The 18922-nt window shown below is 33.1% G+C and overlaps 1 protein-coding gene and 1 pseudogene across 2 annotated transcripts; one reads left to right on the forward strand and one right to left on the reverse strand.

The window, feature by feature from the left end:
• Positions 1-1227: 1227 nt before the first annotated feature.
• Positions 1228-8995, reverse strand: LOC120172547 (RNA-binding KH domain-containing protein PEPPER-like). Of its 2 annotated transcripts, XM_039179980.1 has the most exons (7): positions 8619-8995; positions 7824-8073; positions 6470-6618; positions 6135-6386; positions 5296-5490; positions 4850-4993; positions 1228-1248 (listed from the first exon to the last, which is right to left on the reverse strand). In XM_039179980.1, exons 1-7 carry the CDS (start codon positions 8886-8888, stop codon positions 1243-1245), a joined length of 1266 nt encoding a protein of 421 aa, XP_039035911.1. In that variant the 5' UTR covers positions 8889-8995; the 3' UTR covers positions 1228-1242. The 2 variants fall into 2 exon arrangements, with proteins under 2 accessions (XP_039035911.1, XP_039035910.1); XM_039179979.1 differs by lacking the exon at positions 1228-1248 and having other exon boundaries at positions 4748-4993.
• A 1090-nt stretch (positions 8996-10085) lies between these two features.
• LOC120172551 lies at positions 10086-14799 on the forward strand (annotated as a pseudogene).
• Positions 14800-18922: the final 4123 nt, after the last annotated feature.

The raw sequence follows: 18922 nt of genomic DNA on the forward strand, positions 1-18922 counted from the left end.
AATATTAGATTTATAATAAAATAATAGAAAACAAAGAAAATAATATTAGATTTATAATAAAAATAATAGAAAACAAATAAAATAATATTAGATTTATAATAAATAATATAAAGTTTCCTTATGTTACGACGAAAACTTAACAAATAAAGTTATGTATTAATTTTAAAATTTAATAAAAATATAAAATTTATAATTGAAAATAAATTTTTTAATAAAAGTTTATTTCTTTATCAAATAGTTCTCGTTATAAATTTTTCATACGAGATCAATATAAAATTTTGATAACAAATTCTAATACATATTATAGGATCGTATTTGCGTCAAATTATCGATTTATCATCTCTAAATGATGCTTTAATTCAAAATATTGAACAATTAATAATTAAAATTAAACCTAAATGATAAAATTAACAAATAAGAAGATATATTTTTACAACTATATATCAATTATTCCATATATACTTGATTTTGATTAAACTAGTAACCGATCCAATATTGACCCGACCCAAAATCTAACCGATCTGATATTAACCCGATCCAAAAATCAACCGATTTGATATTGATCTGAACCGAAAAACAATCGGTCCAATAATCACCCGACCCAAAAATTGACCGACCTTATATTTGACCCGATTTGATTCACCGTATACTCGAACTAGATTCGATCTAATCTGAACAAAATTAAATCGAATTTAATATGGACTCGAAATTACCCGACCCAAAATAGATCCGAATGACCCGTTTGCCACTTATAATAACAGTTCATTTATAACGCCGTTAGTGAAAAGCGGTTGAGCAACTAAAAAGGCGTTAGTGAAAAACGGTTGAGCAACTAAAAATCTAATGTATTAAATTCATTGAAAAAATTGAACGGACTTAAGATATAATTTAGTGAAATAAGAGAGATTTAAGTTAAGTGATGATTAGTGTAATTTACCTATCTTTTAATTAAATAAAAGAAAAAGGTCATATCCGATTCATGGACCGAATAGAAGCATAGGTAAGAATTTTGGAAATTCCAGTTGATGATCTGCCCTGGAACATATTCACCAAGAGCAATGTAATGATCCTTTCAATTGCTCAGCTTTGCGATTTCCAGCTTGATTGTCTTTTTCACCTTGGACCCATCATCATCATCATCATCGGGCTAACCCTAAATCTGTCGTCCTCATTCTTCGGTTATGATGGGACAAAACGTCGTCGGCTTAAACCTTGTTCGGAAAACCGTCGCCGGCAGCATCGCTAATGCTGAAATTGAAGGAGGAGATCAGCCGCCAGTGGTGGGCTATCGTATCGTAGTGGCAAAGTAATCTCCATTAGATCATCTAAGAGTTGAACCTTATATCACCGGTAATAGGCATCATCAGAGACACGCTTAGCTGCTTTTAAAACAGCTTCCATAACTTAAATACGACATGCAGATACAAGAAGATTTGCACCACTGATTAAACTACTAGTGCTACCCACCAACATAATACATTAATATTTAGGGTAAAGTATACCAATAGTATTTCCCAATTATAAGACGATGTTTTGATGGATCCCTCAATTATTAATGTTATAAAATAATCATTCGATTATAAGTATTAATATGTTAAGTTTCTCGACTATCTAAATTTATAAAATAGTCGTCCACCTATTCATTAAGTTTCAAACTCATATTTTTCTGTTGAAAAAATTAACTGTAGTTTGAACCGAACGTTAACCTATTGGTTGTTATATGATAAAATCTGGTTTGAGAATCTCAAACAACTATTATATACTAGTCATTATGTTAACGTTTAACTCAGACGACAATTAAAATTTTAACAGAAAATGTCGAGTTTAAAACATAATAAATAGTTAATAACTATTATGTAACTTTTAATAGTTGAGAAACACAACAAAACAACATTTTATAATCAAATGATATTTTTTTATATGCTTTTGTGAAACACATACTATCATTATAAATTATTTTTAATAAAATTCATTTTTTTATGTTTTTATTATAAATTAGATTAATATTTTTATATTATGATATTAAAATTATTGAATATGATTTGAATATATTTTTAATCTATATCATACTATAATGAATATTTATCTTTTCAAAATCACATTCTACAATAATACCAAACACTTCAATATTAAACTAATTTTTTAAAGAAATATTTTCAACACTTTTTCGCCTCACTTTTCAAAAACACTCATAAATAAGAATGGGCATGTGGGTTGGAACGAGTTTTTGGTCCACCCAATTTGAAAATTATACATCCTCCACTCGACCCGAGAAATATACACCTTTCACCTAACTCGAACCCGACCTATCTTTTTGAGATAAAATTCAAATCAACCCACCCGAAAAAATATATTTATTAAAAATATTACTTTTATTAAATAAAATAAAGATTTAATTGAGAAATATATAGATTAATATTATTACAATTATCCATAATATGTAAGGTAAAAAAAATTCTAGGTCGGATCAAACAATTTTTGCCTTAAACCCAAACTCAACCCTATTTTTCAAAAAAATCCAACTCAATCAAGTTGGATCAAAACCCCTCAAATTCGGAGCCCAATCCCATCCCTACTCATAAACCCAACCCTCAATTTAACATTATTGATGACTCCCAATTTTATTTCATGTGTAATGCCACTTTCCATAGCATAATAATATTCAACATATTATATTTATCCAAAGTTTAACATAATTATCTATTGTATCATACTATATAATTATATTTTAAAACAAACAAATTAGAAGTTACAAAAACAGTTTAAAATAATTACTAGTATACCGTTAATAGAATTATTGTAATTTTACAATTATTATCTAATAAAATGCTAAATGTAAAAAAATAATGTTTCTCATCTTACTTTTGCATACAATACGCAAAGCAGCGAATTAGATTCGCTTTTGAAGTTATATTTTTATCAACATTTTACTTCGCAAATTTGTAGTAGAAATTTAATTAAACTTAGGAAAATAATTTCATAATATCGTGTTTTACTAATTAATTGTCACTTTACTATTCTTTAGATCGGTATTAACTTAAATTTCAAGAGAATCTCTTATACGACTATTTTTTTTTTGCACAAATAGTACTTTGAATCTCTCGATTATTAGAAACTACAAAGTGACCTTTCGACTACAGAATGTTACTTTATTAAATCCATTGACTATCAAAAGTTACAAAATGATCACCTGATTATTCATTATGTTCCAAACACGTCATTTTCCGTTACTGACGTTACTCTAAACTGAACGTTAACTTGTTGACTATGATATGATAAAATATGATCTTAGAATCTCGAACGACTATCACATTTCAATCATCATATTAACGTTCAGCTTAGAAAACCGATTTTTTTTAATGAAAAAAGACAAGTTTAGAACTTAATAATAGTCAAGTGACCATTTTGTAACATTTGATAGTCAAGAGACTCAACAAAATAACACTATATAGTCGGAGAACCATTTTATAACTTTTAATAGTCAAAGAACTTAATAAACCAGAGACCATTTATGTACTTTACCCTTATTTTTTTATTAGATTAATATTACGAGTAAACCCTAAACCACACAACCCGAATATAAATTTAATTTTAAAACATTTATATGAAAAAATGGTAATATTTTAAAAACTTTATTTTATATTAATCTTGATAAACAATATAAATTACGTTAAACATCCCAATTGTGATTGGTTAAGACGATACCAAACCCAAAATTTATAAAATTAACTTTTGTTTCATTATGAACAATTTGGTAAAATATTTTATAAATTTTTGTATTAGTATTATTTCAAAACCTTGAAAGTGTATTTATTTATGGCTTCTAAGTGAACAAACCCAAGTTCAAAGATGGTCAGAGCTAAATAAATGTGAGGAACATATTATGTAATTGTCATTAAAATAATATAAAAATTATGTAATAAGAATTATGTATTTTGCGTTATTATTATATAATCAATGAATTAATCTAAAATTTGCTTAAATTATGGCATTATTATTAAAGTAAAGTACACCAGAAGTCCACTGAAATAACTCAAATGATTAGTTTGATCATCGAACTTTTGAAATTATAAAATAATCATTAAATTTATCAAATCATTACAAAATAATCACCACATGACATTATAATAATGTAAAAAAATCAATAATTTTTGAGTAAATTATGCATTTAGTACCCAAACTATCAATTTTGATCCGTTTTAGTACTTAAACTTTCAATTTTTCAAAACCATACCTAAAGTTTATTTTTTTTTTTCATTTTAGTGCCCCATTCAAAATTTAAATTAACTTGTGAAAAAATTGAAAGTTTAAGTACTAAAACGGACCAAAATTGATAGTTTAGATACAAAAACATCAAGTTTTTAATGGCTTGGTACTAAAATAAAACAACAACTAAAGTTTAGGTATGATTTTTAAAAATTTGAATGTTTATGTACTAAAACTGACCAAAACTTTTATCCTAAATTTTATAATCATTTTAAAATTTTTAGTTCAATGACAAAAACGATCGTTTGAGTATAGTTTAAGGACTTCTGGTCTACACTACCCTTATTATTATAAGATAATTAAAGTTAGAATTAGGCAAAAAGATTAAATATTTAATGTTTTAAGCTTGGATGTAAAACATTATATCAAATGTTTTGAACAAAGCATTAGTGTGAACCGATAATTTTACATATATATATATATATATATATATATATATATTAAGTTTTCTGAAACTTAACCTGAGTCTAATAATACCCAACAGAGAAACACTCAGACAAATTCATACCAACAAAGAGACTGCCAAGTGTAATAAGGTAAAACGATGATTCTCTTAAAGCCTAAAAGTAGAGTAGCCACTTACACTAGAAGGTCCTCCGTATCCGCCATACGGTTGTTGAGACGAAAGGGAAGATGTGTTGCCCAACTGCGAAAATGAGGACCTATACCCCGTGTCTCTGTAGCCACTGCTGCTTGTGATCGGATCTTTGTGATTGCTCATGAATTCCTGCATTAAACAAAGAATCGACAATCTCAACATGTAAATAACATCCATTTCCGTAACTCGAACTTGAGTGTCATACACGAGTATGTAATGCATCTGAAAAGTTCTTAGATCATATATCCAAACCCATGTCCGGATATGCTAATGAAGCGTTGGAGCAATATAGAAATCCAAAGTGATCAAACCCATGGAGGAGAATACAAAGCAAGCATAGTTCCGTAATTTATATAAGCGAAAAATAATATTCATACGAGTGAAATTTCAAACACCAGAAAACTATAATTAAATTATAAGTAATTTCTTACTTGAATCAGTTGTTGAGCCAACTGAACCTGTATTGAGGTGCCTTTAATTTCGACGGTTATTTCATCAGATAGGCCACCACTTTCTTGCACAGTTATGACGGCTCCACTAGTGCGCCGAATGTATGCAATATTAACTCCTCCAATCCCAATGATGTCCTCAGCATAAGAAAAAGGAATTTGCATGGTTTGAGCAATCTGATTCCAGAAATGCAATAAGAGAAATGATCATACAAAAACCGATTATATACATATATAATATGCATATATTGTATGAAGAATGTTGCATATGTCAAGTCTAGGCAATCATAACAAAGTTTCTCTTCAAAAGCCTAATTTAAACTAAAAAGCATCATTGCAAAATGTCCAGGCTGAATTAAATGTATGCAATATGAGCATTGTAATAAAGAGAAATTTGCCAAATTCAAGCTCTTTGACCCAAGTAGCAGTGATGTAAACCAAGTAGGGCATCTAAAATCTAGCTCAAAATAATTTTCTTCTCACCTTTTCAAATTAACTAACAATTAACATAGAAATAATACCAAGGAAAATCACCATTGGGTTATATTTATTTGACATCTTACGTAAAGGTTGTCTTTATATATATATATATAAATACTTCACCGGATTTGGAATATTGAGTACTAGATTTTCCTCTCATTGGTCCTCTTCATTTCTCTCCCTTTTACTCCTATTTCTGTTCTGTCCTCTAATTTTCAATCTCATCTCCATATACCCCTTTCTCTTCCTTGTTCGGCATCATAATCTCTAATCACTCTAGCCCATTTGTGAAAAGAAATAAAAAACGAGTAATAATAATTCAGGTACAAACAAAAGCAAACCTGAGTAACTATAGGAACAGCAGACCGATGAAGCCCTGAACTAGAATGCACCATCGAAAGTGCAGGATCCTGCCCAAAGAAAGAAATTCCAGAAGATGGGATTCGTGACTCGAACTGTTTTTCATGTTCAAGGAACAGAGACTCTCTCCTAATAGGAAGATCAATTCCGATTCCACTTTGAGAAGCAGTAAGCAGAGATAACTTTTCAGGCCTTGACTCTGCTTGAAGGTCTTGAGTGCCTACTGAATTATGCTGCAAACATTGATGGCACCACTTAACATGAAACAGTTGCAGGGTACAAAACAGTTTGATAGAAAATTAGAAATCGAACTTACTGTCTTTTCAAAGAGAGGAAGAACAGTTTGATCAACTAAAAATTTCCTCAGGTGGCTTACAACAGCTTCAAGAGCTTTGAGAACCTTCAGGGCTTCCCCCTGCAACTCTGCAATCCTCTCATCTGCTGCCACATAAGATGCAGTTTCCTCTGCAGAAACAGTGACAGTTCACCATAAAGACATAATCCCAAAACCTATGATTTATAGGGCACTTCTAGAACAGAAAAGAAGATACAAAAGCTTGGGTTTATTGTACAATTTGTATAATTATGATTGCCTAAAATAATCAACGGACATTGATTGTATAATTATGATTGTCCATGAAGATTAATCTGTTAAAGGTCTCGTGGTGTCCCCCACCCTCGGGTTTCTTCAAAATTAATGTGGATGGGGTTGTGACAAGTGATTGGAATAGCAGTGGAATTGGTGGTATATTGAGAAATGAAGAGAGCAAGATTCTGGTTCTTTTTCAGAACCTACGGGTCCAGGTCCTCCTATACTAGCTGAATTGAAGGCCATTCAACTGGTTTAGCTTTGTTTGTGGAATCAGAACGGTGTGGTAAGGGTCGGTTAATCATAGAGACGGATTCGGAAATTGCAGTCAATTGGATTAAGACTCCCGAAGTATGTCCTACTGTGTTCTCACAGCTGGTTAAGGAATTTGTCAGTGTTGTATTGGTATAGTGTTATTATAAGATCTGTAAAAGGGTTGTAAATTGGGAGGCTGACGGTTTGGCTAAGTCCGGTATAGGGTAATTGTTTAGTAATTTTTTTGTTTGGATGGTGTGTTTGTGGGGTGGGTTGAGATTATGTAGGTGGGTGGTGTTTTGTAACAGTCTGTTGATGTATGAGGTGTAGTTTCTTTATGGAATAAAATTTTTAGGCACTCTTTTCCTCCTTCCAATGTCTGCTGAGGTACTTATGTACAACGACGGGTATGAAGGGGTTTTTTAATGAGGCCTAGTTTCTTATAAAAAAAATCAAGAATTAAGAAGCATACAATTTCTATCTTTTACCCTTGTAATGAACAGAGCCATGAAGAATTTAGCCACAACTTTATTTGATTTGAGGTTCATTTCATGCGTAGCATAGGAAAGGATAGAATTACACAATCACAAAATTATCCTATATGAATAGAGTTGTACAACCCTATGGAAGAGGTTGAAGGAATGCATAATCCCACAAGAATAGTTGCAGAAAATAGGATGAGAGCATTAAAGTTTCAAGATAAAGACGCTTCATTAATCAATTCAAAGTCCTATGCAACAATTGAAACCTAAATGCATAGACGAGCAAGAAGGGAACTCAACCTCTCATGAATTAAACAAATACTTCGAAATGTAGGAAACAATACCTCCTGACAATACCCTCACAGATGCACCAGTGCTCTCTTGTAATGACTTGATTAAGGAGCCTTGCTTTCCAATCAAACTGATTGCTTGAGTAGATGCTACCAGCAACCGGATCGAACAAAATGTAGCTCCAACTGCTTTAGCATCGGTATCATTGTCAGGAAATCCAGAGACACGTTTGAAAACTCTTATAGCAGCATCCATTGCAGGGGAAAGAGGTGCCTCTGGTTCTTCCTTTCCAGATATTAGCACCTACGATAAAAGCCAAAAAATTCATTGAACCAATAAAGGGTAACGAGAAAACTGTAATTTAACTCAATATCTTGTTATTGCGTTACACAAACATATCTACTAACAGCAATTTGCATATGTTCCATTTTTATCCATCAAAATCACAGGAGACAAAGTCTTTGCCGTTAGCTCAAAAGCCAAAACCTTGCCTAATATACAACAGTTGTATTTCTCTAGACAGTAAAAGTTACAAAAGAGTATCTAAATTTATAGAAATCTCACAATGGGAGCTCACCTTTTACTTTCAAAGCATTTTTCGGTTGAAAATAAATCTCTTGAAACAGAAGGTGCAAGATTTACATCGATATGGATTAATTAGAGTTCGGAGTTGTCTTATTTTACCCTTTACTCTTTCTTTCTTCCTTTCTTTCTTCTAAAGCATATATCAACTAACGAGAGCAAATCCCAGACCGAAAGAATTCACAGCCACAAAATTTATTAACAAGAAAAAAATATTTCCAGTTTAAGTTCCAAAGGTAAAAAATGAGAGAAGACAAGAGAGTTACAATGCGATCGGGCGTCCCAACAGCGCCATCAAGGACGCGGATACGGGCGCGGGTTTCCTCGCACATCTTCTTGATTAGCTCACCTTTCCGGCCAATTATGCTGCCGACTTTCGTAACCGGAACGATGAGCCGAAACACGCAGTGACCGGGCCATCCGGGCCACTTCTCAGCTGCTGGATTGTTGGCCGTGGTTTCTGATGGGTCGGATTCTGTAGCCGTCGTTGTCTGGGTCATTCCCGAACCGTTCTCCGACGCGTCGGCGATTTCCATGGCGGGAGTTACTCGCAAGAGAGCTGGTCAGCGCTTCGAATGGTTTCTGTTTCGACTCGCTTCGGGAGAAAATGAAAGCCGCTGATTAAATCAAACGAATACCGTGGATCAAATAGGTGGCGTTTATATGGATCGGATGGGACGGAGATAGTAACGGGTCGGGTTGAATTTTCGGCCACCCGAATTTGATTTAAAAGTTCAGGTCTTTTACTTGATTGGAGATTATAAGAGTTCTATTTGATCTAAAATACGATAAGATATTTTAAGTTAAAGTTTGTATTTGACCTGATTTATATATAATTTATTTTATTATATAAAATAATAATTTAATTAAAATAAAAAATGAAGTATTATTTATAACTATCTTAAAAATATATAAATATAATTATAATATTACGTTAGATTAAGTCAAAATTTATTAGCTCGATATGAAATGCTCATCCCTAGATAGGCATGGGATAGACCAGCTCATATTTTTTTATTTACATAAATGTTAAAAGTTACAAAATGATCATTCAACTATTCATATGTTTCAAATCTATCATTTTTCTATTAAAAATTTAATGGTCGACTTAGTTGAACATAAACATGTTGTCTAGGTTATGATAAATTTGATCATAAAATTATTGAATTGTATTTTATTGATCTACTATCCGTTTACATTATGTTATCGATACAGTTCTTGAAAATTATTTCATCGAACCAGTATTTGAAAGTAATAATGATGTTAGTAAACATCATTAAAATATAATTTTATCACATCTGAATCAATATATTAAATTCCAACTCAAACAATAACCATTTTTTAACGAAAAGTAATTAGTTTATAACATATGAATAGTCGATAGATCATTTTATAAATTTTAATAGTCAATAGACTTAACAAAACATCATCCTATAATGAGAGGACTATCTTATAACTTTTAATAATTAAAGGACTTAACAAAATTATATTTCAATCGGGATCATTTGTATATTTTATCTTATATTTTAATATTTATCACTCAATTTTACTCGAGTTTTAATTTTTTTATAAGATTCGAATTTTGATTTAACTATTTAGAATTGGTACTCGACGTGACGTATAGACATACTACATTAGTTGTCATTAATAAAGATATCTAAATGTTTCAGTGATCATTAGTGTAATTTACGCTATATATAAATAGCGACGACCAGTGCACAGTGGTGTGTTCGTAGTTCATAAACGACAGCAAAACAAGGAAAGCAAAGATTCGATGCGATCTCCACCGACCAAATCAAATCCCGAATGGACAATTCTTCCATTACTAGAAAAACCCGTTTTGGATTAACCACCATTTTCTTCATCGTGTTGTTCTTCTTCAGCATTCTCCTTTTCACCAAACGCACTCTCGATCCCTCCGTTTCCGTTTACCAGCAATCCTTTGCAGTCACCACCGTTCCCGGCCCACCACCGCCTGAGCCACGGAACTTATCGACCCACCATGAGCTTCTTCTTTCAATTTCCCAAGCTGATAAGCTTGAACCTTCTTCGAATACCACCAGCATCGACGATTCACTCTCTGCTCCAGAGAAGCCGAACCCACCCGCAGATGACGGATCTAATCCAGAGAAGCCGAACCCGCCCGTAGATGACGGAGCTTCTTCAGAGAAGACGAACCCGCCCGCAGATGACGGAGCTGCTACAGAGAAGCCGAACCCACCCCGCAGATGACGGAGCTACTTCAGAGAAGCCGAACCCGCCCGCAGATGACGGAGCTGCTACAGAGAAGACGAACCCGCCCGCAGATGACGGAGCTGCTCCAGAGAAGCCGAACCATCCGCCGAGTAGCCTAGTTGTTGACAATGGTGAAGAGAAGAAGAGGGAAACATGTGATCTTTACACTGGAACCTGGGTGAAAGATGAAGAGTACCCGGTTTACAAACCGAGTTCTTGTCCTTTCATTGATGACGCTTTTGATTGCCATGGTAATGGAAGGAAAGATACCGATTACTTGAAATGGCGTTGGAAGCCTGATGACTGCGATCTACCAAGGTATACGCTCTCTTCATTTCCGAATGCATGATTTTAACTTAGGCGGACAAACATATAAAATTTTAGGTGGCGAAAATATATAATCGCTAGAAAATATAAATAGAACATTTGAATTATATGAGAATTTTAAATTTTTAAGGTGCGACTGCCTCGTCAGCCTCCCTAGACATGCTAGTGAAATGGTTAATTGTTGCTTTTTGAGGACTTCAAATATGCTAAATGATAAGTATTGCAAATCTGAACACCAAATCTATTGGATATCACATCTTAAGAATGGTTGTATGATTCAAATGAGCTAATAGTACAATACTCATGCTAAATGAATGACTTGATTTACCTAGACTTGTTGATCTAGTGTCATTGAAAATTTAGTATATTAATTAATTACTACTTCTCATGTTTTTCATAGTTTTTTGCTGAAATTAACCTATGTAGAAAACTTTTCTTAAAATGCCATGCATTCAGTTGTATGCATAAATGATAAAAGTACTAGAATTATCATTGGTTGATACCGGCTCGTAGAGTTTGTAATTTGTAATACTCTCTTTTACACCACTTCAGTGATAATGGTACTTCAAGGATGAGTAACTATAGTTATCACAAGCACTAAGTTAGAACGTCATGCTTCACGAACTGTTTGCTTTATCCTAAACCCACCGAGGCCAACACTTCTTTGATGCTCAAAATTATTGCAAAAGGATTTCGGGAAAACATGAAATGCCCATGTTGGAATCTTACACATATTAGAGTCCCCATCTCGAGTCCCTGTAACTTATCAAGTGGAATTTCCTTGCTACCCTGCTTACGGAATAGGTGTAAATTTAACTTTAGGAAGTTTTAGGAGAAAGTGATCCGTCCAGCTATATTGATATAAGAGTGTGGAGAAGGACCATACTCCTGGCAGCATGCTCCACCAGTTGATGCATTTAAAATTTCCCCAGAATGACAGATATTGTTTACATGTTGGGGTTTAGACTGTCTACAGTTGTAAGTTTGTATCATGTAAGATCAGAAAAGAGAGCGTCTTTGGTTATTTGGGCTCTAGAGATTCTGGTAGTCACAAGAAACAAAGGAAGAATCACTTGCAGAAAAAACAAAGGGAATGGCTTTCTTTTAAGTCCCTTCCATTTATTGTTCGTGTTGAATCGTAGAATTGATGAGAATTTGAGTATTTTAAAGCTCTAAATCACTTGTTAATAGATGACAATTTGAGTTATTGAAGCTTGGACCTAAAGAAGAGGTGTATCTTTTCTCATTCCGTGCATTTATCGTTGGTAATATTAACCTTGGACTTTCTATCATTTTTCAAATTCAAAGCACTCTCCTAGTGTTCATTCAAGAACCTAAGAATGTAATTAATACTTTCATCGTTCGGATTTTAAAAACTTGTAGTTTATCTTTGAAGCTATAAATATTGTGTATTGATGATATCCTATTTCAATGAATTTCCATTGTCTGTTTTGACTGTGTTTCCCTTTCACTTAACTCTAATGCTGATTAATGTCTGTTTCTGCTCTATTTAACCTTTTTCTGCATTTACTTTCTAATTGCAAGATCTTATTTATGTATCTATTTACGAATCAAACTCAGGTTTAATGCTACCGACTTCTTGGAGAGACTAAGAGGTAAAAAGGTGATGCTGGTTGGAGACTCAATGAACCGCAATCAGTTTGAGTCATTCTTATGCCTTCTCCACGAAGGCCTTACCAATAAGAGCAAAATGTACGAGGCCCGTGGCAACAAAGTATCTAAAGGAAGAGGGTACTTTTCATTCAAAATCGAGGTAACAAAATGCTTGTTATATATATTTCTTCATTACTTAAGTTGAATACATTCTTTTAAATGCTACATTTTTCCTTTATACTTTTGCCTTATATGTTCTTTTTTTTTTTTGGGGGGGGGAACTTTTTCCCATAGGATCAAATCTTTCATTAGGTTTTCGTTAACTGGGCAAGTATTTTTTAAATCTTTTTCAGTTAACCTTTTGACCTCATCAAGCACTTCATGTATGATTTGATTCAAGAGTATAGACTTTATCCAATGCAATAATCTGCTATTGGTGGAATTCTGTAGTATACTTCTATTTGCAGTCTTGTATCTCGTTTCAAAAGCGGGCAAAAAGTTTACAGCATGAAATCTTAAGATATTTGTAATAATCAACAGAGTACTGACTACCGAGATCCTCCTCTGCATTTGATGGTCATATTATTTATTTTTATTTTGAAAATAAACTAAAATTCAACGATAATTGGAAATGGAGCTTGCATTTCTTTATCATGTCATTGTAACTTGCAGACAAATGAAACCAGAGAAGGATTATATGAAAAACAGTGATTTTAATTTCGAAATGATATTGAATTTCTGAGCAGGACTATGACTGTACAGTGGAATTTGTAAGGTCTCATTTCCTTGTACGACAAGGAGCCCCACTCTATCGATAGATTTAATTGATAAGTCATCTCGTAAATGGAAGCGGGCTGATATTCTCATTTTCAATACCGGCCACTGGTGGGTTCATGGAAAGACCGCCCGAGGGTACTTTACCAATCTTACTTTCATTATTCTTCTTGTTTTTACATATTTCAGTCGTTGAATTTGCTTTCAGTTGAATTTTTTACCAGCATGGATTCTTGCCACCATGATGATCAAGTTCAATTCAGTGTTTTAAATGTTTTCTTATATTGTTTTTCCCAATGTTAGTCGGACTCGGGTGCGAGTGTTGAACATGGTTATGTTCAATTTTTTAAAAGTTTTTTCTTTCCGCTTTTCCATTTGTATCAAGCAAAGCCTTATGGAGAAATGAAGAACATGATCAATTGGTGCAGGGTGAATTACTACAGAGAAGTTGGTTATCTGTATCCTAAATTTGATGCTATTGAAGCTTATCGAAGAGCTTTGAAGACCTGGGGAAAATGGATCGATGACAATATTAAACCCGCAAAACAGTTGGTCTTCTTTCGCGGATACTCTTCTGCTCATTTCAGGTATGCTGAAACCCAATTATTTCCATTAAACTTGTTTCATTCTCATTTCATTAGTGATTAAAAAGCTAGACCAGATCGATGAGTCAGACCAATTAAACTGGGAACTAACCGACCATCTAACCCGGTATGGTATACTGGTAATATGTGCTATACAAGCATATGTTACATATACACATCACATATTTATATGCATATAGGATTAACTTCTGATCCATGAAATAGAGGTGGAGATTGGGACTCAGGTGGAACTTGTAACGGGGAAACTGAACCGATTTTGAAGGGAGGGCCTTCATCGAAACCTATCCTCCGAAAATGAAAATAGTGGAAGAAGTGATTCGCAATATGAAGGTTCCTGTGGTACTCTTGAACATAACGAGGTTGACTAACTTCCGCAAGGATGGCCATCCGTCGATCTACCGCAAGGGCGCAACGGAAGGGAAAAAGGTTTCCAGAAGGCATCAAGATTGTAGCCATTGGTGTCTTCCCGGGGTTCCCGATGCCTGGAACGAGCTCATCTATGCCACTCTGTTCTTCAACGAACGATTTTCGAGAGGTAAAAAACATCTTTCAATGTATAGATTTGAACTTTTCCTTTGGCAAAACAGATAGATTAATTTTACTGTCAACAGGATAACTTGAAACTATTCTGGGAAGGACAATTCTAATGCTTCATAGCTGGGAACAATACCTGATTCCAGAAGTGGATTCGGTGGGTAATACCGGAACTTTTCTCGTTCCGATAACCCAGTAATCGGAACCGGCAAAACCCACCCATGCATGCTTGTCGAGAATTTTACGATTTTTAGAGTACAACCACAGAGTTCCGAATCGAGTTGAATCGGAACCTTATTCAGGGGGTCAAGCTCTCTTAGGGTCTTTTATCCGTAAGACTTGAATTCAAAACGTTGTTTATTACCACTTAAAATGCAATTAATATTTAATAAAATATCGTATACAAATTTAATATGGTTAAATTACGCATTTAGCACCTAAACAATCAATGATTTGTTTTAGTACTTAAACTTTCAATTTTTAAAAAATTATATTTAAAGTTTAGTTTTTGTTTCATTTTAGTATCATTGTTCAAAATTTAACGTTAATTTTTTAAAAAATTAAAAGTTTAGGTACTAAATATATTAAAATTGATAGTTTAGGTACTAAAAGCTTTAAGTTTCTAAGGGTGGATATTAAAATAAAACAAAAATCAAACATTAGGTATGATTTTGAAAGAATTAAAAGTTTAAGTATTAAATAGATCAAATTGATATTTCAAATATTAAATGCGTAACTTATCCTTTAATATTTATCTTTTTTTTAACTATGTTAAAGAAACAGTCCTGCACGAAACTTTAGTTGTTAAATGAATTATCGTTGATTCTAAATTACATATTTGAATACAAACGATTGTAACTGGATTATTGACCGTATTTAAAAAAATATTATGTTGTAATTCACTCTATGGTTTATTTTTTATTTTATGAATATATAATTTATTATTGTTAAAATAATAATATTAATATGTCCTTTGTCTCCTTTTGGTAGATATAATTAATATTTATTCCTTGATTCGCTTCTTGATTGGGTTTCGAGATAATATGCTTTGCTGATTTTCTAGTTGTTTCATTGTTTTTTCTAACCTTTTTACTTTGAATAAAGCATTTGGTTTCGAGATAATTATGATGCTCGATAGTTGTAAAAATTTCAATTAAATTTAAAATCGAATCAAATCTGATATTATCCTTTTTGGACTTAAGTTTATTCAACACTATTTTTTATCGTAATTCCAACGATAGAACGGAGTAGTGGCAACGGCGAGGAATACAACTATTTGGATTTTGATTGGAATTGACGGCGGTGTGATTGTGAATGTCGAGATCAGTTAGAATTGATCAAGAACAGCGGCAGCGGCTTAAAGTCCGACGAATTTTTGAACTCTTCCCCGTGGCAAATGGTGGTAGTTCACGATGAAAGGTTGACGGGGTTTCGATCGGGACAAGATAACGTTTTCGGTAATGAGGGTAGTGATGGGCACAAGTGATGGTGGCTAGGATTGGGGAGGGGTTGTTCGAACGATTTCATCATAGCTTTACGACGAATGATAGTAGGTCTAGGTGGTTGGTGGTTGATACTTGATCGGGGATCGAAATTGATGCTGATTGAAGGTGGATGACCAACAGCTATGGAAGGTAAAAAGGAAAAGGGAAATGAGGGAGATGGTAGAGGCTTTTTTTTAAAAGTTTTTTTAAAATAATATATTTATTTTTTTAAAAAATGAAAAAAATATTTGAAAAATTTATATGATACACATGTTAGATAAAGATTAAATTTAACAGTCGTTACAGTCTATGCACCTAAAAATGTTCAAACGAGAACGTTAAACACCTAATTTTAATAAAAAAATAAACACTAAAATATTTTTAAATAATTTAAACACTTATTTTTATATTAAACGATTATACGAGAAATGTTACACTCTTTACCACTTGAATTATACATATATTTATTAAAGCCCGTGATTAAGCCAAGTAATTATTTATATTCGCCGGGTCACTTCATATTGAAAAGCCCGTGAAATAAAAATAGGGCAAAGTACATTTTATATCATTAATTAATGTTCATAGGATTATTATTAAATTTTAAAAATTATAAATAAAATTTAAACAGTTATAAAATTATCATTAAATTTATTGAATTTTTACAAAATAGTCATTAAATTTATCATATAAAATATTAATTTAATTTATTATATTTCTTACAATTTATTATAATATCACAATTACTATTTTGTATTCATTCGATAAATTTAATGATATTATTGTGACTTTTGAAAGTGTAATGACCCAAACGATTATCCGTGCATTGTTCAATAACATCTAATGTACTTTACTCTTAAAAATAAAAATAAATTTGACTAAACTATATGTAATTGCAAGGTTATTATCACAGCAATAAATGTGATAATCAAAATCATACATCCAAAAATTAGGAATGGATGCAAAATTTATGTTATAGGTGTAAATATTTTAGTTATATTAAAAATTTATGAGATACATAATTAATTTATTAATCTAGTGATTATGTTGTAAATGAGTCGAGACAGTTCCTAAACAATTCAAGATCTACTCGATCAAAACTCGATAAATCCTGTGCATCCTAGGGTTTTGTGGAACGAAAAAAAAAATGGCTGTCCCTTTTTCCCATATGTATGGGGTAAGGGGGAGGTAAGATAGTAGGCTACCCCCAACACCAGGTTGAGAGCAGCTTCCGTTAGAGACCTCCGAATGGAACGTATTTTTCGTTATTCTACTGCGTTTGTTGTCGTATTGTTTCTTGAATTTCATCTCTTGTTTTGCTTTGCGTTTTTCGGTTTTCATTTTTTCCAAGATTTTGAAAGAAGTGGCGCAAATAAGTTCGTCTTTCGCCGAAGCTTTTGCAGCAATGCAGGTAATGTTCTCAGCTAACTTACTTTAAAATCAAATTGAAAGCTTTGAATGGATCGCATAGGCTATCGTGTTTGAAATCAATTCGCTTTTATGTATTGGCAAGAAACGTTGCTGGAGTTTCGTGCTGGTAAAATGTCGTTGGAAGGAAAAAGAGTTGTACCTGATACGCGTAAAGGACTCATTCGCATAGCCCGGGTATTATTAATCAAAGCAATTTCAATTATACGTATTTTTTTATCTTTTAGGTTATACTAGATTTGCGGTGTGTTTGGATAATGGAATTTTTGTTCTTTAGAAACTGTTGTGAGCTGACCGATTTTCTGTTGCAGGGTGAGGAGGGACTGGTTCATTTTCAGTGGCTTGATCGGACTCAAAATGTTATTGAAGATGTATCCCACTTTAGTTTGATTTGTTGCTTCACTTAATTTTTTTCTTCATATTTACATTGAAGCTTGCAGGTGTTATCGCAATAGTTTTTCTGTTGTGACATTTGTTTTATGCTGCATCTGATCTGGTAGTCCAAGAATCTGTTTTGCGCGCCCGTGTGTGTGTCTATGCAAGTGCATGCATTTCATTCTAAAATGCACTTGGGAGGGGTTCTTATAGTTTAATATTAGTTCAGCATGCATGCACATTACACATTGGATGTATAATATTAACGTTAACTATTATTCACATTAGTTTTGCCTTCTCATCTTTGTTAATATCCGAAATGGTTTGCTCTGTTGCCATCTTTGCTATTGTAGTCAGGAGCACTGTTGTTATTGTAGTACACATTGTTTTTTATATTTTCGTATGGCTAACTGGTATTGTTAAGGATTGATTTTTTATTGTTGTTGAACAAACTTAAAAAGAAGATTGTTACTTTTTAGTAATTAATTTACTGCTTTTATAAACAGAACTAAGTACAAAAAAGGAAACAATCCTTAAAAATCAGTAACTTCCTAAGAATTAGAGACTAAGATTAGATCCTACTATACAAGGTAACTCTAGGACTAAGGTAAGTATTTGTCCTTAATCTTAGGAATTCTAACACTCTCCCTCAAGCTGGAGTATAGCTATTTATCAAACCCACTTGCCAATGAGCTCCTCGAATATGTTTCTGCTCAAGCTTTTATTTAGCAAGTTTGCAACATGTTGTCTGCTAGGTGGGTAGGTGGTGTACACTTCTCCTGAGTTAATTCTTTCCTTGATGAAGTGGCGATCTATTTCTACATGTTTGGTGCGATCGAGAATAAGTCCGCAGTTCTGGAGCTGTTCTGCTGTCTCTTTGGATTGGGCTATTGTTGCTCATTGATCGTGCTATTTCTTGTTGCTTAGGGGAAAGTGGTCTAAATCTGGAACTACATGACACCCTGATTTGTAGGCTTGTTGGTGATAGTGGTGGTAGGATCAGTAGGTATAACGAGGAGGGTGTTAAGGGTCCCATCTTCATTGAGAGTCTCCCCCTGAAGATGAGTTGCTGCAAAATATGGTTCATTCTAAAAAAAGGTGACATCTCGAGAGATAAACATTCGACTAAGGTAGGTGAATAACACATATAGCCTTTTTGTGTTGGAGAATAGCCAATGAAAGCACAAGTGTGGGCTC

Source organism: Hibiscus syriacus, unplaced genomic scaffold (assembly GCF_006381635.1).
Source record: "Hibiscus syriacus cultivar Baekdansim isolate YM2019G1 unplaced genomic scaffold, ASM638163v2 tig00111852_pilon, whole genome shotgun sequence".
NCBI lineage: Eukaryota > Viridiplantae > Streptophyta > Magnoliopsida > Malvales > Malvaceae > Hibiscus > Hibiscus syriacus.